Genomic DNA, 23,558 nt, shown 5'->3' with positions numbered 1-23,558 from the left:
GGAGTCAGCAGGGCCAGCTCCCCAACTGGCATAAATCGGCAGTAGTTCCTTTTGAGTCAATCAGAGAGATGCTAAGTTGGTGTAAATCAGCTTAGCTATCAGTCTGGCCTCATTCAATTCAATTCACACCAGCTGAATATCTGGGCCAATTAAAAGAAGGCACAGTTCAATACCTAATCAGGGAGAGTCAAGAAGAATCTGAATCAAAACCAAGGATTCAGATTTGGGAGTGTTTGAAACCTGAACCGGAGTTAAGATCAATATTTTTGAACATTTTGCCCTATTGGGGTTGCTTCCTCCTTTTTTTTCTGCAGGATGGAGTATGTGAAAGGATCGGCAGGAGGAAACCACACAGTACGAACCAAATTCATTCTCCTGGGATTTTCCAACCTTCCTAGACAGAAATACTTATTATTCTCTGTGTTTTTATCTGCCTACTTGATCACCCTGGCTGGAAATCTCCTCATCATTGTCCTCACATTGGCTGACCCTGCCCTTCATATCCCCATGTATTTCTTTCTCAGGAACCTGTCCTTCCTGGAGATGTGCTACACATCAGTTAACATCCCTAAAATATTGGCCAATCTTCTCTCAGAAGATCAGACCATCTCTTTCATTGGCTGTGCTGTGCAAACCTTTTTCTTTTTTTTCCTTGCTGGGTCAGAGTGTTTTCTCCTGGCCTCAATGGCCTACGATCGCTATGTCGCAATATGCAAGCCTCTGCACTACTCAGTGGTTATGAGCAGGAAGGTATACACAGGGCTAGCTGCCGGATCCTGGCTCAGTGGACTCCTCATATTCTTTGGTCTGACCGTCATGGTGTTCACCCTACCCTTCTGCCATTCCCATGAGATTAACCATTTCTTCTGTGACATCCCTCCACTGCTGAAGCTGGCCTGTGGAGACACCTCCGGCAAAGAAATGGCTGTCTTCATCATGGCTCTGTTCGTTGTCACCTTCCCCTTCATGCTGATTCTCATGTCCTATGTCTGCATCATCTCCACCATCCTGAGGATGCCCTCGGGGGAGGGCAGGAGGAAGTCCTTCTCCACCTGCTCCTCGCACCTCCTGGTGTTGATGCTGTCCTACGGCTCTGCTTGTGTTATGTATCTGAAGCCCAAATCATCCTACTCTCCAGATACAGATAAATTTATCTCTCTGTCCTACTCCGTCATCACACCCATGATAAACCGCATTATCTACAGCCTGAGGAACAAGGAGGTGAGGGGTGCCTTCTGGAGAATGATGGGGAGAAGAAGGTTCTGTTGAATAAAGAAAATGGATTAATTGTAAGTGTCTCTGGTTCAATTCTTCATCTTCAACAATGAAACCCCTTAAGGTGCGGCTTCTGATCTCGTAGAGATGAGGTTAATTCTGAAGTAATATCACCACACTCAATGGATTTACTACAGATGGGTGGGAAATGCTTTTCCCATTCCATTTTTTTTAATTAAAAAAAATGAAAAAATTCCATCCTGAATCCGGAGGAAAAGTTAAATTCTCAAAACAAATTTGAAATAATAATAATAATAATAATAATTAATAATGTGCCAATTGAAACATTTCATTTTGATAATATACACAATTTTTGTTTTCTTTTTTACCTTTAATTTTTTTAAAACATTTTATTTTTTTTGGTAAAAATTAACTAAACTTTCTAAATGAAAAAAATCATTTTGAACCCAGAAATGAGAACTTTTCATTTTAAAAATATCAAAATGAGACATTCTAACAATTTTTAAATCTTTTTTTTTTTTCAAATTTGTTTTGAATCAGGAGATGTGTCAAAACTGATCCTTCCCCAGTTTTGGTTTCAACAACTAGGTGTTTTCTGACATAATTTTTTGCTGGAATATTCCTGGCCAACTCTAGAAGTTCCATTGGTGTAGATTTGGAGGGGCACTAGTAACAATGTTCAGGTAGAGGGGGGAATTGAACCTGGGTCTCTTACAACTCAGTGGAGTCCTGTAGTTACTAGGCTAAAGATTATCAGGGAGCTTCTCTTTCTCTGGGCCTTTTGGGAGTCCTTTGCCTTGCTTTTCTCAAAATGCCGGGAGGTTGAAACAAAATGAAGCAGTTTTTTTTGGTTTGCACAAAACTATTCAGCAAATTCAGTGGGAGACTTTGTGTGTGTTTATCTATTCACTAATGTGCAAACCAAAACCAGAAATCCATGAAAGTCAGTTTGTACTGCTTTCTTCTGGGTGTCTTCTTTGGGAAAGGACCCAGAATATCCACAGCTAATTGCTGAAATGGGACTTCAATTATGAGTAGTGGCTGGAGAGGGGCTTTAACCTGGTCTTGGGGCTTTCCCACTCGTTGGCACACCTCACAAGACCGGACATAATTAGCAACGTCCTTGCCCATTCCCTCCCAGTGGAAGGACTTCCCCAACAGGTCTTTGGTTGTGTTCACCCCAGAATGGCCACTGGGATGATCATGGGCTAAGCTCAAGAGCTTTACCCGATACCTGCTTTCAACTACCTGAAAGGGGGTTCCAAAGAGGATGGATCTAGACTGTTCTCAGTGGTACCAGATGATAGAACAAGGAGTAATGGTCTCAAGTTGCAGTTGGGGAGGTTAAGGTTGGATATTAAGAAAAACTTTTTCACTAGGAGGGTGGTGAAGCACTGGAATGGGTTACCTAGGGAGGGGGTGGAATCTCCTTCCGTAGAGGTTTTTAAGGTCAGGCTTGACAAAGCCCTGGCTGGGATGATTTAGTTGGGAATTGGTCCTGCTTTGAGCAGGGGGTTGGACTAGATGACCTCCTGAGGTCCCTTCTAACCCTGATATTCTATGATTCTACGATTCTATGATATTTAGTGGAAACTACCAACTGTCTTTGAGGATGCCAGTCTTCCTGGTGCCCACCAGAAAGAGTTTCCTTGTATAAAAGTCCTTGTTCTACAACAAACCGGGATCGGTTAGAAGAGCTGAGAGGCGGTGGGGTGCTCCGTGCCACCGCCCAAGCTTTCTGAAGGCTGTCGTCTGCTTCCTGCTCGGCCTGGAACTGTTCCCTTGATGCTGGAGACATCAGTTCCTCCTTGGACTGTGGACTTGGGCTGGAAGCGACGCAGGTGCTGGGGTAGTTTCTGTTGACTGTGAACCGCTCTCCGGTGGTGCACTACGTAATATTTCAGGCTCTGGCTGAGCCTCTTGGGTAGGGTTATCTGCTGCTTCGGGCAGTTCAGGCTCGCTGGTGCCCTCTGGCGTTGGAGTTGTAGACGGGTTTGCAAGCGCTGCACTCAGTGCTGGCAATGGTTCTGGTGCTGGTTGCGTTGCCCGTTCCGGTTCTGCGACTGGCTTTGGCTGGGTCTCTGGGATTGGATCCACTACGGCTGTTTCAGTCGTTGCCAGGGGATTCAGTTCCACCACCTTTGTCTGGGTCTCTGGTAACACCGACGGGGCCCTGGTGGACGGGTCAGGAACAGGGATGGGGGTGAAAGCTTCCTTAGCCTGGCTGCGGGTGACTATTCCCACCCTCTTGGCTAGCTTCACATGGTTGGCCAAGTCTTCCCCCAGCAGCATGGGGATGGGATAATTGTCATAGACTGCAAAAGTCCACATTCCTGACCAGCCCTTGTACTGGACATGTAATTTGGCTGTAGGCAAGGTTACAGAGTGCGACATGAAGGGTTGAATTGTCACCGGAGCCTCCGGGTTGGTGAGTTTGGGGTCCACTAAGGATTGGTGGATAGTCGACACTTGTGCCCCAGTGTCCCTCCACGTGATAACCTTCTTTCCGCCCACTCTCAAGGTTTCCCTTCATTCCGAGGGTATGAGAGAGACATCTGGGCCCGGGGATCCTTGGTGTGATTGTGGTATAATGAACTGTAATCGGTTGGGGTTCATGGGGCAGTGGGCCTTTATATGTCCCAGTTCATTACATTTAAAACATCGCCCTGCTAAGGTATCACCGGGGCGATGTTGCTTGGTGGAGACAGGTGTGGTGGGGTGAGAAGGCGTCTGGGGTTTCCCTTGGGATGTAGGTGGGGCCTTGGGTTGTCCCGGTGCTAAGGTTTTGTTTCGGGTTGCCCCTTCTGATATTCGCTCCAACTGCTACTAGTTTTTTTCTTTTCTGCCACCTCCACCCATATGGTTCCAATCTCCCCCGCCTCGGTTACAGTTTTGGGCTTCCCATCTAGGATGTACCTTTCTATTTCCTCAGGAACACCCTCTAAAAACTGCTCCATTTGCATTAGGAATGGCAACTCTTCCGTAGATTTAACATTTGCTCCTGATATCCAGGCATCATAATTTTTGTCAATGTGGTAGGCATGTCGGGTAAATGACACGTCTGGTTTCCACCTTAGGGCTCTGAACTGCCGACGGGCATGCTCAGGTGTTAGCCCAATTCTGATTCTGGCCTAGTTTTTAAAAAGTTCATAACTGTTCATGTGTTCCTTAGGCATTTCAGCCGCCACCTCTGCTAAAGGTCCACTGAGCTGCGGCCTCAGCTCTACCATGTACTGGTCTGTAGTGATGCTGTACCCAAGGCAGGCCCTTTCAAAATTTTCTAAGAAGGCCTCAGTATCATCGCCTGCCTTGTAGGTGGGGAATTTTCTGGGATGGGAAGTGGTACCTGGAGAGGGGTTGGCTGGTATATCTGGCCTAGCCCGTGCTAATTCCAGTTCATGCTTCCTCTCTTTTTCCCTCTCTTCCCTCTCTTTTTCTTTCAGCTCCATCTCTTTTTGCCTCAGCTCCATCTCTTTTTGTTTTTCCTCCATCTCTTTTGCCTGAGCTCCATCTCTTTTTCTTTTTGCTCCATAGCTCTCCTGTGGGCCTCCTCTTTTGCTTTCTCTTCTCTTTCTCTCTCCTCCATAGCAGCTTCTTTCTCGAGTTTTTTTAATTGAAGCAGTCTCTGATGTTTCCTTTCATTTTCTTCTGCTTCTAGTCTGGCCAGTTCTAGTTTGTTAGCTGCTTCACTGGCAGTCATTTTCCTGTTTTCTTGTGCTAGGTCACACCCCCTCTGCAGTTCCTGAAACTGGGATGCACTCAGCTCAGTCTGCTTAGGTAGCAGAGACTTTCTAACTAGCTATCCCCGAGAGGTAGAAAGAAAAAAAAAAACAATACAGCGTGTAAATTCCTTTTGCCATCTGTTTTCTCACTGCTTGAACCCTTCTCTTAACAAAGACCCTTGTTAAAAAAACTTAACACCTCTGCCTTCAGGCAAGGAGAGATCAGATATGCAGCTACCTTCAGCTCTGCTGTCCAAGCAGCTAGAAAGGAGAAAAAAAATCTTACTGGCTTTTGGTTTAAAATTATCCCACTGCTCTGCCACCATGTCAAGGCTACTTCCCCACTCTGAACTTTAGGCTACAGATGTGGGGGCCTGCATGAAAACTTCTAAGCTTAACTACCAGCTTAGATCTGGTCCGCTGCCACCACTCCCAATGTGCTAATTCCCTTCCCTGGTTAGCCTTGAGAGACTCTTCACCAATTCCCTGGTGAATACAGATCCAAACCCTTTGGATCTTAAAACAAGGAGAAATTAAGCATCCCCCTTCCTCTCTCCCACCAATTCCTGGTGGATCAAGATCCAACCCCCTTGGATCTAAAAACAAGCAAAAATCAATCAGGTTCTTAAAAAGAAGGCTTTTAATTAAAGAAAAACGTAAAAATCAGGATGGAAAATAACTTTACAGGGTAATCAAACTTAAAGAGCTCAGAGGACCCCCCTCTAGCCTTAGATTCAAATTACAGCAAACAGAGGTAAACACCCTAGTAAAAGGTACATTTACAAGTTGAGAAAACAAAGATAAAAACTAACATGCCTTGCCTGGCTGTTTACTTACAAGTTTGAAATATGAGAGACTTGCTCAGAAAGATTTGGAGAGCCTGGATTGATGTTTGGTCCCTCTTAGTCCCAAGAGCGACCCCCTACCCAAAACAAAGAGCACAAACAAAAGCCTTCCCCCCACCAAGATTTGAAAGTATCTTGTCCCCTTATTGGTCCTTTGGGTCAGGTGTCAGCCAGGTTACCTGAGCTTTTTAACCCTTTACAGGTAAAAGGATTTTGGAGTCTCTGGCCAGGAGGGATTTTATAGTACTGTACAAAGGACAGCTGTTACCCTTCCCTTTATAGTTATGACAAGGGGTAAGCAGTAATGTGACAAAGTTTGAAGATAATACAAAATTACTCAGGATAGTTAAGTCCAAAGGTGACTGTGAAGAGTTACAAAGGGATCTCACTAAACTGGGTGACAGGGCAACAAAATGGCAGATAAAATTCAATGTTGATAAATGCAAAGTAATGCACATTGGAAAATATAATCCCAGCTATACATAAAAAAGGGTGAGGTCTAAGTTCACTGTTACCATTCAAGAAAGAGATCTTGGAGTCATCGTGAATAGTTCCCTGAAAACATCCACTCAATGTGGAGTAGCATTCAAAAAACAAACAAACAAAAAAACAATAACAACTAATAGGAACCATTAGGGAAGGGGTAGATAATAAGACAGTATATATCATAATGCCATTATATAAATACATGGTAGGCAGACACCTTGAATACTGTGAGCAGTTCTGGTCACCCCATCTCAAAAGAGATATATTAGAATTGGAAAAGGTAAAGAGAAGGGCAATGAAAATTATTAGGGTCTATAAAATCATGAATGGTGTGGAGAAAGTGAATAAGGAAATTTTATTTACCCCTTCACATAACACAAGCCTTAGGAGGTCACTCAATGAAATCAATAGGCTGCAGGTTTAAAACAAAGAACAGGAAGTACTTTTACACACAATGCATAGTCAACCTGTAGAACTCATTGCCATGGGATGTTGTGAAGGCCAAAACTATAACTGGGTTGGAAAAAGATTAAGATATGTTCATGGAATATAGTGCCATCAATGGCTGTTAGCTCAGATGATCAGGGATGCCACCCCATGTTCCAGGTGTCTCTAAACCTCTGACGGCCAGAAGCTGGCACAGGACAACATGGGGATGGATCTCTCAAAATTACCCTGTTCTGCTCATTCCCTCTGAAGCATCTGGCACTGGCCACTGTCAGTGTAGTGGGCTATATAGATCATTGGTCTGACCCAGTATGGCCTTGCTTATGTTCTCACAGACAAGTTAGATCATAGAATGTGGGGGTCAGACTGTGTCGTATTTCCCTAGAAAGTGGGAATCAGGGTGTGTTTCCATTTTAGTATTTTAGAGCTGTACCCAAGTTGTTAGTCGATTCCCTGCCAGTACTGAGGGACCATCTTTCCTAGGTCTGATGGGTTTGGGTTGCAATTTGTTCCACTTTTTAATGTATTTGATAAGCAACATTTTGGGACAGATCCTCAGATGGTGTAAACTGATGCAGCTCCATTGACTTCAAGAGTTCTAAGTTAATTTACACTAGTGTGATAACACACCTTACAGATGTTTGAGGTAAGGCACAGTGGCAATTCCTACTCAATAGAAGTTACAAGTTCTGTGCTCCTTCGACATTCCCATCAAGAGATATTACTGAGAGGGGAATCAGGGTCCTTCCCTCTGTCACTCTGATCCTGACCAGTACCTTTATCCTTCCCTCCATCAGCAAGACACAATGTGCTGAGGAAGAAAATGTCCAGCTGAACCACCATGACCAAGTTCCTTCTCTGATGTTCAGGAGATGCAGATTTTACACTTCCTGGTGTTTCCAGTGCTCTATCTGATGTCCTGGATGAGGAGCCTTTTCATCGTCACAGTCATAGCCCTTGACCACCATCTTCACACCCTTTTCCTAATGAATCCGTCCATCTTCTCCTTCTCTGTCAGTATCCCCAAATCCTTGGCCAGCTCCCTCTTAAACACCAGGTCGATTTCTTATTCTGGATGTTTCACCCTAGACTTTCTCTTCATGTTCTTTGCTTCAGCAGCTATAGCATTATTCCCCATCATGATGTATGACGAATACATTGCCATCTGTCAACCACTGCTCTATGAGAGAGTAATGAACAGGGCAGCTGGTGTCCAAATAGCAGACAGTGCCTGTATCAGTGGAATTCTCAATTCTGCACTGCACACCGGTAATACACTTGAGTTAACCTTCCATGGAGGGAATATGGTGGCTCAGTTCTTCTGTGAAATTCCCCAACTACTCAAGCTTGCCTGCTCTGACTCACATCTCAGTAAAGTTGGGATTCTTGCATTTGGTGCATACTTAGTCTTGAGCTGCTTTGTTTTAATAACTGTGTGTGACAAGATGGCCAATGTTAATATGGTGGGTCCTGTGCTTTTCTTGGTGGGGGGGGGGCTAAGATGCCACCCCTTGCCCCTGCTCTTGGGGCACTGAGGTCCCCGCTAGTGGCCTGAGAAGGTGGTAGAGGAGGGAAGCAGGAGAGGGGTCTGGGTTTGCTCCTCACTCTGAGCCCCAGCCCCTCTCAACCCCTGCGGGTTCTTACACTCTTCCCCTTTGGGTGGGGTTACCCTCTGTCCTTAGATGCTGGGGGAGGGAGTCTCCCTCCCCTGCTGGGGCAGGGTCTCCCTGGTTTTTCTGGTTCTCTGCTTTTTCACCTACAAGCTCCAGTCCTCTCTCCTTCCTCCTCCTCCCTGACTGCCTGAAGCAGGGGTTTTTATTAGGTTCCTGACAGGGCCTTAATTGTCTACAGGTGCTCCAATTAACCTGTAGCAACACTCCCTAGTCTACAGGGAACCATGCCTTAATTAGCCTAGGGCTTATGTATTTCCCCTCTAGCACTTTCCCACTGCTCCCTGGCCCTCCTGTATCACGTGTCATTATGTTCAAATCTTCAAAACAGTGCTGAGAATCCCCTCTGAGCAGGGCCAGCATAAAGCCTTCTCCACCTGCCTTCCTCCCCTCAGTGTGGTCTCTTTGTTTCTTTGCTCTGACATCTTTGCCTACCTGAAAACCTATCTCCAGCTCTCCATTGGGTCTGGATCTCATGGTGTCTGTTCTCTATTCCGTGGTGCCTCCAATGATGAATCCAATCATCTATAGCATAAGGAACTAGGAGATCAAAGCTGCTCTGTGGAAAATGATTAGATCAAGATGAAGCCAAGGTCTAGGATGGACAGATTCATCAGGAAGAAGTACCCAGGACCGTGAATTGTTGTTAGTGCTGCAGAGAGTTGATAAGGCTGCTCAGTGTGGCTGTTCTTGGAGCTTGTATGTCAGCTGCACGAGCAGGGAATTCAGCTTGCTGATTCAGCAGACATCGATGTTGTTCATAAAGAAAGACTAGAGGCTTGGTTAGGTGACAAAGGCGCTCGGCCTGGTTTATTGTCAGCAAAGCATGTTACTAGCGCCCCACAGGAGCTAGAGGTGCACTAACACATGTATGCCTGTGCCAATGGTACTGGTTCAATCAGCACACCAGGACAGTCCCTTCGGCTAGCACGAAGATGCCCCTCTTATGACTTCTCCTTTTATACATTGATACACACAAGTGCCGTATTACACTCCAGATGTTGTTAATTACCACCCTAATCCTCATACCTGCTAGTCTGAACAAAACATACTCATCCATTATCCTGTCATCCCCTCCTTATCTTTATGAGGGGTCAGTGTGTTCTTGTACCATCTCTTAGGAATGCATTTACATAGTTACTTGAGAAAGCTAAGTCTTTTTGTACCATCCTCTCCGGTCAGGAATGTGCTTACTTGGTTAGCTGACACCTAGCGTGTTGCTATTCTGCCAAGGTCAGGCCTACTTTGGTTCACCCCATCAAGTATGCCTAGGGCTCCAGCAAGGCCTACACATGGTGGTGACGCCTTTGTTGAACTTGTTCATCTACAGCCTGAGGAACAAGAAGGTCAAAGAGGGCCTCAGGAGGAAGCTGTATTTCTTCAAGGAGCCCCTGGGCACTGGACTGTGTTTCTAAGTTAGGAATTATGTAAAAGTCAAGGTGTAAAATGTTCTAAAGAATCTAAGTGACTTATTAGCCAAAGTTCCATTTTTAAAAGTGTCCTAGTCAATCAGTAGCCTAAGTCCCATTCAAAGTCAATGAGACTTCAACTTCTAAGTGCTTAAATTGCTTTAGAAAATGAAATTTTGGTTCTTAAATCTCTTAGGTTATTTTAAGAATTTTGCCCAGTGGCAGTGAGTGGAGGAGACTTTGTGCGTGTGTGTGTGTCTGTGAGAGAGAGAGAAAGAGAGACACAGACAGACAGGCAGCATACAGTCAGGAGTACGCTAGGAAAGCTTTGCCCAAATAGCGATACCAGCAAACCTTCCTAGTGTAAATTCAGCTCATGGAGCCGGTAGACCCGTGTTTACCCTCAATAATACCCACTATAGCAATGTCACCCCTGACTGTCATTGCTAAAATGGCAAAACTGACTAGTGCAGATCCAGCCTATATCTGTCTGTTTGTGAGATTCCATTATAAGTGCCCATTTCTGAGTCTTTGCTTTGACTGTGTATCTGCTAGTGAATACATTTGCATGAATGTGTGTGTGTTTGTCAGTGTACTTTATTCTGAGTGTGTTCCTGAGGGTAACCAACATGCATGTGAGTTTTACATTCCTGTGTGTATCTTTGTGAACGTACATGATGTGAATGTGCATTAGTGAATGTATAATGCCATGTATGTGTTAGTGAAGCATATTCTGTTTGTTGTGGTGCTCATTATTTTGTGTGTGTTTCTAGGTGTGTATGGTTCTATATTTAGGAGTGAATATTATTATGTGCGTGTGGTTGTATGTGGGCTTTAACAATGACTGAACAATGAGTCCCAGAACCACAGAGGGCCTTCAACACCTAAACCCCAGATTTAGGAGCCTAAGTCCCAGTTTTAGGCACCACTGTGATCCAGAAAACCCCCACTCGGCTGCCACCTAACCATGTAGGTGCCTAAACTCACTCATTGCCTAAGTTTTTAGGGTAAATGTTCTCCAGGCACTAGCATTTCTTCCTCTGGGCATGTGAACCACTGTCTCATTCTAGGCCCCAGATGCCTAACTCCTGGGTAGGCTTCACAATGATCCACGAACTGAGGGAAGATAGGTGGAGAAGTGCTGTCTTGCGTGTTGGGCTGTGGATTGCTGGCAGAGTTAGGAACCTTCCTGCTGACTGGACTTGGGCGCAGAACTCCAGAAGAGGGGAGGTGCTTAGGACACGCCCTTCTGGTAGACATTTCCTAGAGGCTAGTTTACGTGAGGAGATGTCTGGGAGGCTTGCTTTTGTGGATCCCCTTCTAAGGCACCTATCTCTCCCCATGCATTGTATAGGGAGCTTGGCACCTAATTCAGGCTTGGATTGCATTGCTGTTCCAATGATTTTCTATCACCTAAAATTTAGATGCGGCAGTGCTCTGTATTGCAACAGCTAAATGCCTTTGTAGATCTGGGCCTGAGTCCCCATATAAATGATTAAATTCCTTAGCTTCCTGCAGACAAGGTGAAATTTTCACTGTTCCTGGACTATAAGAGGGTGACATTTTAATTCTTTCATAGGAGGTCAATATGATTCATCAGCCCATGTGCCAAGTCCAGGTAATTTTAGGAATCCGTCAGCAGTACTATTTGCTGTCTTGTTAATATTAAGACAATGTTTGCAATAATTATTTTGAGCCACATCTTCAGATATCGCTTTTATTCTGTCCTAATCCTGAAATGTGACCCACCTGGGCAGACCTTTCTGTCCAGAAATTCTCAAACTCTTTTTTTTCCAAATCATGGTCCATATGTCAGTAGAAAGATAATCTTGGGGAAACTTCTTTCATTCCTGATTGCACCACCTACCTCTCAATCCAGACACAATTATGGGGAGCCCCTCCCTTGTACATTCAACTTCACATAAAATCCCTCACAAGTTACAGCAATTGTGTATATGGAAATATGATACTTGGAAAGAATTTGAGGCTGGATTAAGGGTTAAGCACTATAAGCCAGCATCGAGGACCCAACTCCCGGAGTCATGGCATTGCAGTGGAATCTCAGCTTTCATTTTTTAAATAAAATTAATTTTCTATTCCTCATGGGATGGAAAGTTTGAAAATATAACCCAAGACTAAGACTATAGCCAAGTGTAAATAACAAAGCAACACCCATCTGAGTCTTCAGAAAGCCTGAGCTAATCGCTCTGAGATGGAGAAACTGCGTCAAGTGTGACCAGCACAGGAACACTTGCCTGAGTCTGCAGAGAGCCTGAGCCAGTCAGAAAATTATCTCCATAAGGTTGAGGTGCAAGCTGCTGCTCCCTGACCATGCTTGCCCTCAGTGGATGGACTGGGAAATACAGCCCAGTTAATTACAGAAGTAACACCACTTCTCCCCACCCCACTCTCTCCTGGGGTGCCTCTTAGGTGGCCTCTCTCCCACTGGAGTAGTTCCTTCCCCTGGGTAGGTGTCTCTGCTTTGGCCTGGTCCCCAGTCTCTGATCCCTCTCCATCCCTGCTACGTTTCCTATCAGCCCTAGGCTTACTGTCTATATACTCACCAGCCAGTTCACCAGCTGGGTGCACATGTCTCAGATTTCTGTCTATTAAACCATGATTTTACAACCTTAGAATCTTCCAGGGGTATTGAAATAGGATGGTGGCATTAAGCAATGAGAAACTCCAACACAGGAACAAAAATAAAGCTAGGCCTCATGGTACTCATGTAAACTGCCATAGCTCCATAGCACCATGACCAATTTACACCAGCTGGGGATCTGGCCTCATTGATTCCAATGGAGCTATGGATGATTTTCCCCAGCTGGGGGATCTACCACTTTGACTCCAAAGTAGCGACGCCTATTTACACCAGAAAGGAATCTGGCCCACTGACTCCAGTGGAGTCACATTGATTTACACCACCTTGGAATCTGACCGTTAATAGTTACTCAATCTCTCTGATGTGCCAGAAAACAATGTGAATTAAACATTTTTTAAAAATGTAATGTAGCATTGCATCTTCAGCCTAATGAGCCTTTTGTTTTAGTGTTGTGTGCAGGAAGAAAAATATGTCATTGCAAAGAAAGAAAGATAGATCTAACTATTCATCCTAACAGAAGTTAAAGATCAGATACATGAAATCTCCACCACACTGAATTCCTCCAAAGTTTTATCCGTAATGGGAATGAATCGCTCTGTAACAGTTAAAAGTTACACTCTTGTAATTAATCCCAGTGGACAAAGCGCTAAAATCATGCAGGCTGGTTAATAACTTTTGATTTTCTTCTGTTCAGATTCACTACCAAAAATATGGATTTGAAACTGTGTAATGGGCCAGATCCAGCTGGTGTAAATGAGCATATCTCCATTATTATCAATGGGCCAGACCCCTAGTAGGTGCACACAGCCCTAGTTACTATGAACTCAGTTGTACCAATTAACACTAGCTCATAACCCGGCCCTTAGTTTTTCGTGTTTGCTTCTGTACCTCTTTGTGACCTGCTTCAAACTCCCAGGGCAGCCTGAACTGTGGGTCCCTCCAGTGGCTACACCCCAAGAGCTGCTAATATAATGCAGGAGAAAAAAACAAACAAACCACAACTCTGCTCCCCCAGAGGTAATTATATGGAGTTAATGAAGGAACAGGATATTCCAGGCCAGCTGAGCTTCTGGTGCCACTAGGCTTTTAGCTATTTAGGTCACATGTCTGTGCTTCAAATCAGTGTTTTGTTCTGCAATCCCTTTGGGACACACCCTGGGCCTCAGCCCTGCCTTGTTTTTAGCCAAGAGTCCTTCCAGGGATGCTGCCATCATGTGAGATCCAGGGTGGGTGCTGTTCCCCCTCTGGTGGGTTAGGGTCAGCTCGGCAGGTTGTCTGGCTGGTTTGCTCCAGAGGTGAGATGAGAGCTGGGCTCACAGCCTTGGTGATCGGATTCAGCTATTTAGCCCCAGAGCAGATACATTCTGGGCTGTGACTGTGTCTGATGCCTGCACAAGCCGGGATCAACTCTAGAGCTGGGTAGTGCTTTCAGTTCCCAATCCCATTTAGTCCATCGCCTCTCACCCAAGCCTCCCCTAAGAGGGCAGCAGGGAGCTCCCACTTGGGGGTGAATCCCTGTCTGCTCGGAACTGCAGAAGGAAATCAACTAAGGGACATTGAAATGGCTGTTGGATAATACAGTGATGGGTACATGATAGCTAATGACCAAGCAATCCTGATGCTTGAGAATCGAATGCGTCACAAGTTGGGCCAAATTCCACAAAAAGCATCACAGTAAGTGTCCCTTTTCAATTCAATATGTTTGGGGTTAATATACAGGGGAAATTTAAGAAACTAAATATGAATTTCCGTCTGAAGTCTTAGAATTTTATTACCAGTTTGATCAAATATCTATGTCTGGTAAGATTTTTATTTCCCCTGTGGGAAATTTTGAATTTTCACTGAAAACCTGGTGGGTTTTTTTTCAATGTCTGGCAATCAAAAGGTTTCAGCTGAAAACTTGTCACAGAGTTATCTGATACAACATAGAAGTAACTGAACAGTGCTACTAGCTTTTAATTACACAGAGATGGAATCTAGCCAGTATGTGTTGCTATAAATCAATTTGTAAGCAAGTAGCAGGCTGTCTATGTGATGTTGGGGTGGACTCATGACAGACAATCTTCCACTTAGGAGGCTGGGTGAGTCTATGGCGTTTTTCTCTGAAAAGTGGGAATCAGGGTGTGTTGGTTTGCTAGGATCTTAGTTTCATGCGCAAGTTGTGAGCCCACTGTTTATCACAATAGAGGAACCATCTTGGCTAGAATTGTTGGATTTGGGTTGTACTTTGTTCCATCCTTCAGATTGCATTTGATCAAGCCACATCTTGGCCAGATCCCCAGATGGTGTAAACTGATGCAGCTCCATTGACTGTTAGGGAGCTATGCCGATTTACACGTGTGTGATAACATACAGGACTAATGGTCTGATTTGTAGAGGGGAGGAGCACTCACCACTCCTAGTCAATGAAAGTGATGGGAGAGCTGTGCACTTCTGACATTCACATAATGAGATATTACTGAGAGGGGAATCAGGGCAATTCTGTCTGTCAGTCTAATCCTGACCAGCACCCTTCTCCTGCCCTCCACAGGCAGGACATGATGTGCTGAGGAAGAAAATGTCCAACCGAATCACCATGACTGAGTTCCTTCTCCTGGGATTCTCTGAAGTTCGGGAGCTGCAGATTTTACACTTTGTGGTGTTTCTAGTGCTTTACTTGGCAGTTCTGGCGGGGAACCTTCTCATCATCACAGCTGTAGCCCTCAACCACCACCTTCACACCCCCATGTACTTCTTCCTGATGAATCTGTCCATCCTAGATATTGGCTCCATCTCTGTCACCATCCCCAAATCCATGGCCAACTCCCTCATGAACACCAGGTCAATTTCCTATGCTGGATGCATTTCCCAACTTTTTCTCTTTGTCCTCTTTGTTGCAACCAATGTTGCCTTACTCACTATCATGGCATACGACCGATAGGTGGCCATTTGCCCACCACTGCACTATGAGAGAATGATGAACAGGAGTGCTTGTGTCAAAATGGCAGCCAGTGCTTGGATCAGTGGTATTCTCTACTCTGCACTGCACACTGGGAACACCTTTAGTTTACCCTTCTGCCAGTCCAACATCATCAACCAGTTCTTCTGTGAAATCCCACAGCTACTCAAGCTCACTTGCTCTGACTCATATCTCAGTGAAGTTGTGGTTCTTGCCGTTAGTGCATGTTAAGCTGCTTTGGTTTAATAACTGTATCATATTTTCAGATCTTCACCACAGTGCTTAGAATCCCCTCTGAGCAGGGCCGACATAAAGTCTTCTCCACCTGCCTTCCTCACCTCATTGTGTTCTCCTTGTTCTTTTGCACTTCCTTATTTGCCTACTTGAAGCCCACCTCCAACTCAACCTCAGGTCTGGATCTTGTGTTGGCTGTTCTCTATTCCATGGTGCTGTCAATGATGAATCCGATAAACTACAGCATGAGGAACAAAGAGATCAAAGGTGCACTGAGGAAACTGACTGGGTGGAGGTTATTCACCCAAGAATAAAATGTCTGTCTTTCTCCCTTGATCATGATTTTATTCTGAGTTTCTTTGTAGATATATTCAACTCATGACAACTTTTTTCCATAAAAACATAGAATGCAATCTGTTTATATAATGGTAAAAATCCAGACTATCTCCACTCAAGTCATTGGAGTAACTGTAGAATTACACCAGAGTAAATAAGATCAGAATCTATTCGTCTAAGGGATTTCTGTTGACAGCAACACCATGCTATCTAAGCCCCTTGCACATAAAATGAGTAGCCATAGCTAGGTCCCAGGTAGACTTCATGGAGTCCCTCTGGTTCTTCTTCTTTTTGGGGGGATAAAATTCTGCTTGGGATCTGAGAGGTTTTATTTGCTTCATTGTCTCTATTTTTGTTTTTTGTTTGTTTTGTTTATTGGTTTGTTGGTTTCCTTGTTCCTGGACGTGGGAGTTTGAGAGAGTGGGAAGTGTTTGATTAGATAGGGATCTCATTTTTTTTCTCATATATTGGGTGTGTTAAATTCATCAACTCTTGGTGGGGTTTCTGAGAGAGCTCAAGTTTTGTTTCCAACAATGATGAAGGGGCAGAAAAGAGTCTCTGTAGCTGTCTGAATAGCTGATTTCCTGCTGAAATTATTATTTTAATGCTTCTGGGATTTTGCTGTGTTATTAACTATGGGTTAGGGCAACTAGAGCCTTAGATAGGTGTCTTTTTAGTATTTCCTTATCTAAATAAATAAATTAATGTTGCATCATCCTTGCTATGATGGAAAGGCTTTTTTGAAGAGAAAGGTTTTACATGTTTCCTAAAGACAATCTGACCCTGGATAATGAGGCCCAATTTTGATCCCATTGAAGTTTTTGGTGTGACAAATGTGGAATTGCTATGTAATATTTTCTCTTATGTTATGCTTTGTCTGGCTGTGATAAATAAATCAGACTGTGTTAGGCGAAGGCTGTCTGGTCACTCAACTTACTACTGGTCATAGTTCCTGAGGGAAGAACTGCAGGTACCAAACACAGTTGATCTGCTGAAAAATCGCATTTGGTGCACAAGGTGCTGTAGCCAGGGACCCAGTTTAAGAGTGGAAGAACCATGTAATTCAATCCTAAGAGAGATGCAGGCATGAGGCAGAGACCAGAGGGGGTGTGCTCAGAGACCAGAGAAAGGGCAGAGGTGCAGCTAACCATAACAATTGGGATTTAGCCATTCGCTTCAAAGGGATCTAGATTTGTCCAATGGTTTGTCATACACACAAGGCTTTGACTGTGTCTAAAGGTGCCCTGGATCACAGAATCTGCCTATTATTTATTTATTTATTTATTTATTTATTTATGTATTGATGTATTTATTATTATTATTATTATTATTATAGTATGTTTGTGCATATTAAATATAAGACAGAAAAAAGGAGATTAGATAGATTGATAGATAGGATATGTCTTCACTGCAATGGAAACCTGGGCTCACACTCAGGCTTGAGCCCAACCCCCACTTCCGTCTTCACAAAAATCTTTCAGATTCAGGCTCAGATCTAGTGTCCTAGGACCTTGTGAGTCTGGAGGGTCCAAGCTCAAGTCAAGCTCAGACCAAGGGTTCAAGGCCTATTGCTTTGTAGTGTAGACACAGCCCTCCACACCGACTCAGGTCCTGGGAGTCCGCCAAAAGTATGCCACAATCCCATGGGCCTTTCTCCTTTCTATCCCAAGAATCTCCAGTCCACTCCAGTGAAAACAGAAGCAACCTCCCTTGGTGTACTGCAGCAACATTGTGAGTCAGTGTTTAACCCTTAGCTTGTCTTCTGAATGCCGATCTGCAAACACCCCAGTAAACAGCCTTCTGTGTTTGCAATGGAGACTGACCAGAAGAAGTCTTTTGCAAAGTGCATTGCTTCATGGACAGAGGAGCACAGCCAGATTTGGGGAAATCGCTGGTGCAAGGCTGGCAAAACAGTGGACTTTAGTAAGAGTACCAGGAATGATCATGCATACCAGCAAGTAGTGAAGAAGCTGGCAGCACTGCAAATTTACCAAACCAGTAACAGTGCAGGGAGCGGATTAAGTGTCTCAAGACTGAACACAGGAAAACTAGGGACCAGAACTGTATCTCAGAGAACTCACTGATGTTGTGCCCATTTTATGAGGAATTTGACTAGGTATTGCACTGAGCACAAAGCCAGCGGTGGTGCGTGATGACCTGGTCAGCTGGGATGGCTCCCTGCTGGTCCCAGATTCCAGCATGGGGACTGATGGGAGCCAGCAGCAGGTACCAAGTGAAGCCAGAAAAGTGACTTTGTTGCTGAAACCGGTTCCAGAGGAGGCTTTGGACCAGGAGCAGCAACAGCACATCCTGGGGCCATACTTGGAGGAGCTGTTTGATGCCTGCCCTGAGGAGCAGCCCGCCGCCCAACCTGCAGCAGACAAATATGAGACAATATGTAATTATATAGCTGAGATACATTGATGTGGAACAATGCAAATACAGAATGTGGATACAGAATGTGGAACAATGCAAAAGTTATGAGAAGCCCTTGATAGCAGCATGTATCCATTAATGGCAGATTGTATGCCAGCAGCGTCGCCCCCCATCCCTCTCTCACGCATGGAGTTCAAAATGGCCATTGGGAAATGAAAACAGTAAAAATGCCTTGAAAGTGACCTTTTACTGGAAGAGTGCAGATTTTTGCTAGGGCCATTCCCATTTCTTAAAAATGATAATCTTACACTGCCACGCCTGTAACCACTCAGAGGGATAACGAGCTGACTGGAAAGAGTGAACTTGGGGAGGGGGGAGGTGGAAATGTGTTCCTTTCACAAACCTAGTCCATTTCAGTCAGAGGCAGTCCGTGCAGTCCTCAGGTGACAAAATCATTTGTCCCAAAGTCAAACAGGGTTTGAAAATGGTTTCAGAGTAGCAGCCGTGTTAGTCTGTATCCTCAAAAATAACAGGAGTACTTGTGGCACCTTAGAGACTAACAAATTTATTAGAGCATAAGCTTTCGTGGGCTACAACCCACTTCTTTGGATGCATCCGAAGAAGTGGGTTGTAGCCCACGAAAGCTTATGCTCTAATAAATTTGTTAGTCTCTAAGGTGCCACAAGTACTCCTGTTATTTTTGAGGGTTTGAAAATGTGTCCCAAAATGTGCCGTGGGGGGGAAAGGAGAAGAGGTTTAAGGGGAATGGCTGTGGATTTCTGGGTGTTTGCTTGCAATCATAATCAGCTGAGCCATGAGGGAGCTGATACAACATCCTGTTGATTCCCTCATGAATTCAGGTGCTGATAGATGCAAGCTTTCCCTGAAGCAGGAACTCCAAATAGGTAGTCACTTTGTGGGGAAGGGCATATTTTCCATGGCCACCTTGGTAGCTGGCTAAGCCACTCCACTCATAGATGTGCTGTTTAGTCACTATACATTTGAATGTTTTGGCTGCATACGCTGCAGGTTTCCCATCAGCAGCTTGGAATAACATCTCCTTTTGCCAGTCAGGCACCAGAAGAACAGTTATGTCCTCCAAAATGTGGAAAGCCTGAAATGACAGAAAAAGCTTTTGTAGCAAGGACACTGACTGCCTCCCCTCCCAAACACATATAGTCTGTAATTTTTAGAAAACAAAAAACAGCTTTGAATTCTTAACTTATAATTGCCTCTGCACATCTTTCACTGCCATTAATCAGGCTGTGTCCAGGGAGCTTCTGTGGCCTGAAGCATCCCTCTCACAATATCCTGAAGCTCAGTTTGGAAAAGTAACATTTTATGTCCTTGAAATTCCACTAGGATTTTTTCCTGTGCTCCGCCACTGAGCTATTTGAGACAATACCTTTCTGTGTCTTGTCCTATTCAAGGCCCCTCGACCTCTACGGCTGTAACACCTCCACAGCTCGCCCACAGTGAAGTACAAGCCTGGCCCATCGTACCTTCATGGACAGTTCCAAAAGGAAGCGTTTCTGTGGTGAACTTATGGTTGAAGTTGTTGACACAGCCAACAAGCAGGCCTGGTACCAAAACCAGAGGGACTTATGGTGAGAGGCCAGGGGAAAGGTTCAGGCTGGCTGCACAGCTTGAGTACCAGGTTTCAGGGTGGGAGCAGGCACTTGCTTCGCAGTTCCTGGAACAGGAACGGCAGCTGAGGGAGGAGGACAGAGTTCAGCACAGAGAATGGTTTGAGCAGCTGACATCAATAATGGCTGCAAAAGCACCAGCTACTGCTGCATCACTCTCACCAAGGCCCGAGTCCCCTGCATGGTATCCTGGGATGCAGTCCAGAAACAGCTTGGAATACTCCATGGCTGTGTGGCCCATGCAAGCAGGCCCCATGAACAGCTGGACAGGGCAGCTTAGCCCCATGCAGTTTCCCCATCCTGACCCCCTTCTCTGTGGGTGCCTCCCACTCCCAATGCCAAGTGTGTGGAAAATGGGGAAAGAAGGGAAACGAGACCGGGGGCAGGGGACATGCAACAGTAGGGGTTTTTTGTCTTCTGTTTGCCCTTGCTCATGCACTGTGTTGTTGTTGTTTTTTTTCTTTTTCTGTAAGGTGCTGTTTTTACCGGTGTGTTGTTGTGGTAATGGCTGGTCTGCCTGGCAATGAGTGAATGTTGTACTTTGCTAATACATGTTTATAAATAGAGCTTCTAATTTCATCAAGAATGTTCATTGCTATCACTGCATCACAACATATAATGTGTATTTAAAATGATAAAGGTAAACACATGTGTGATATTACAGTCTATATGATTTTATAAACATATGCTAATGAGTGAATATAATGTAAGTGGAATATGCTTCATGCAAAAGGTCTCTTGTAAGGTATCATTACAAAACTTATAATCTACTGAGTGTGATCATCCTATTTGTATAAAGGTAACACTCTTATAACTGAAACTAGAAATATGAAATAGAACTCTGAGGGCCTATTGTAATTATGCAAAGTGTGGGCCATTAATGGTTGTTTGGAATCTTGATGACTCCCAATAGCCAGGACAATTGACTGAATGGCTCTGTTTGCAAGCAGGCCTTCCTGTGAGTTAGGCTGGGAGGAATGAAGGCTTGAGGTCTTACAGTGACATGTGAGCATATCGCCTGAACTGGAATCCATCTTTAACATGGTGCTTTTCCAGTGAGGAGGGGTGGGAACCCAGAGGGACAAAGGATTCCTGCCTTATGCAAAAGGTATATAAAGGGGTGGAACAGAACAAAAAAGGAGAGGAGAGCCATCATGAAGAATCCCCTAGCTACCACCTGAGCTGGAACAAGAGCTGTACCAGGGGAAAGAATTGTGCCCAGGCCTGGAAGGTGTCCAGTCTGAGGAAAAAACTTACTGAAGCATCTCTAAGGGTGAGATTATCTGCATTCAATTTGATTAGACATAGATTTGGGCATTTTATTTTATTTTGCTTGGTGACTTACTTTGTTCTGTCTGTTACTACTTGGAACCACTTAAATCCTACTTTCTGTATTTAATAAAATCACTTTTAACTTATTCATTAACTCAGAGTATGTATTAATACCTGGGGGAGCAAACAACTGTGCATATCTCTCTATCTGTGTTATAGAGGGTGAACAATTTATGAGTTTACCCTGTATAAGCTTTATACAGGGTAAAATGGATTTATTTGGGTTTAGACCCCATTGGGAGTTGGGCATCTGAGTGCTAAAGACAGGAACACTTCTGTAAGCTGCTTTCAGGTAAACCTGCAGCTTTGGGGCAAGTAATTCAGACCCTGGGTCTTTGTTGGAGCAGACAGGAGTGTCTGGCTCAGCAAGACAGGGTGCTGGGCTCCCAAGCTGGCAGGGAAAGCAGGAGCAGAGGTAGTATTGGCACATCGGGGGGCAGCTCCCCAGGGGGTTTCTGTGATCCAACCCATCACAACATGATCAGGGACAATTAGGAATTAGTAAGCAAACACCATTCCTCTATACAGTTAGGTAAAGCAATCCACACTTCACTCACTTCCTTATATGAATCCATACTATGAAACCACACCCCTCCATTCATAAGTGGTCAAGTCATTCATAAGTACATTGCGTGACAATCAAGCTATCACCCGTCTCCAAGCACTGACCCCTCCAAATCAGTGAGCCCTGTCCCCACCCCTCACAAGCACATTCATAAAGGTACTATTCCCCCTCTTCCATTGGGCCTGCAAGTCCATGATATGGGAGTGCAAAGCATCCCTGACTTCTGTTGCCCAGGTGCATCCGGCACCAGCTGTGGTAGGTGCACTGTCTGGCTGAGTGTACCAATTCAGCAACCCCTCACTGTCATAGATCCATTCAGGGAGAAATGGCTCTCCTCTGGTTCACAAGGATTGTGAAGAGCACAACAAGCCACAGTAATGTGGACAGCATTGATGACACTGGCATCCAAGTGGGTCTGTAGACATCTCCAATGGGATTTCCATCTGCCAGAAGCACATTTAACAACCATTATGCGCCTGCTAAAAGTGTAATTAGACCTTTGTTTCCCAGGGCTTCTGAAATGTGTACAGTTTCAAAGCCGAGTCAAAATGGTGGGGAGAGTAACTCCATTTATGACAATATAATTTGGTGTGAATAGTGTCCCAGCCTGTCCATGAATGTAGACTCTTGATCGATGAAAAAAACTCTGCCATCATGAACTCTCTGTGCCCTAGTTTAAAGATGCTACTTTGTTTAAAACACGTGCTGTGGGTTATCGACTTTGTTGCTTACTCAGTTTAACCATCCTGCAAGTATCCCTTTTAAACAGAATTAAACATGGTTGCAATAGAGTGACTGGATTTGAAACTGTGCAATTATTGGACAACGTTAATGTTCCCCACCCTGGTTTAAAGCTAAGTTTCCAGCTGGGGTGGTCAAGTATGTTCTGCTTGAAATATTTCAAAGGAAAATAGGGTTTTCAAAATATAATTTTCTTTGAAAAACTTTTTTATTGTTATTATTTCCGCTGAAATTGTTTAGTTCTCAGATGCCATAAACCAGAAATATCATCCAATAACACCACAACTTCAAACCCATTTGCTCTATTGCATATTTATTTCTGTTTCAAAGGGATACTTACAGGATGGTTAATCTGAGTAAGGAACAAAGTCAATAGCTCATTCCCCTCGGTCGCCTCTGAGAGCTGTTCTACCTCCAAACCTGACTGGGGAAGCAGCTCAGCTTCCCCATCTCCTCTCCTCCACCTGCCCCCCCCCCACAGCTGAAGAATTGGGAAGGCTTTTGGCAGCAGTTAAGGGGGATGTGGAAGGTTGAGACCTTTCCCAAGTGTCCCCCAGCGACTAGTGGGGAAGCCCCAAGATGGCAGCCCTGGGAAGGGAGCAGATCTGCAGCCCCTGCTGACTGAATCCCCCAACTCTCCCCAGCCAGCAGCTTCCCCCGCTTTTGTGCCTCAGCCCAGCTTGATCAGCCTCTATGGCCCGTTGAATCGTCAGCCTCCAAGGCTGCCAGGGACAGGGCGGCTCTGGATGGTGGCTCTGATGAGATGTACACAAGGCCACGGGGAAGTGGGCTGAGGCCCAAAGGGGTGGGAAAGGCTCGCCGAGGGCACAGGGGAAGTTCCCCACCCTTGGCATGAGCAATGTCAGCTTGGCCTGCTGCTGCTGCCATGCTGTAATTAAATAGCCTGGCTGCAGAACTGGCTCTGAACTGCTCTGAGCTGCTCAGGAGATGAACAGGCTCCATCCTGCTTGTG

General features: G+C 44.8%; 1 protein-coding gene and 1 pseudogene across 1 annotated transcript; both read left to right on the top strand.

The window, feature by feature from the left end:
* The first annotated feature begins 315 nt into the window (after positions 1-315).
* Positions 316-1,269, top strand: LOC135887989 (olfactory receptor 5V1-like). Its single transcript, XM_065415795.1, has one exon. It carries the CDS (start codon positions 316-318, stop codon positions 1,267-1,269), a length of 954 nt encoding a protein of 317 aa, XP_065271867.1.
* A 13,705-nt stretch (positions 1,270-14,974) lies between these two features.
* On the top strand, positions 14,975-15,903 carry LOC135888345 (olfactory receptor 14I1-like; annotated as a pseudogene).
* Positions 15,904-23,558: the final 7,655 nt, after the last annotated feature.

Source organism: Emys orbicularis, chromosome 13 (genome assembly GCF_028017835.1).
Source record: "Emys orbicularis isolate rEmyOrb1 chromosome 13, rEmyOrb1.hap1, whole genome shotgun sequence".
NCBI lineage: Eukaryota > Metazoa > Chordata > Testudines > Emydidae > Emys > Emys orbicularis.
Note: the sequence above shows the minus strand (reverse complement) of the source record. Positions and strands in the feature narration are given on the sequence as shown.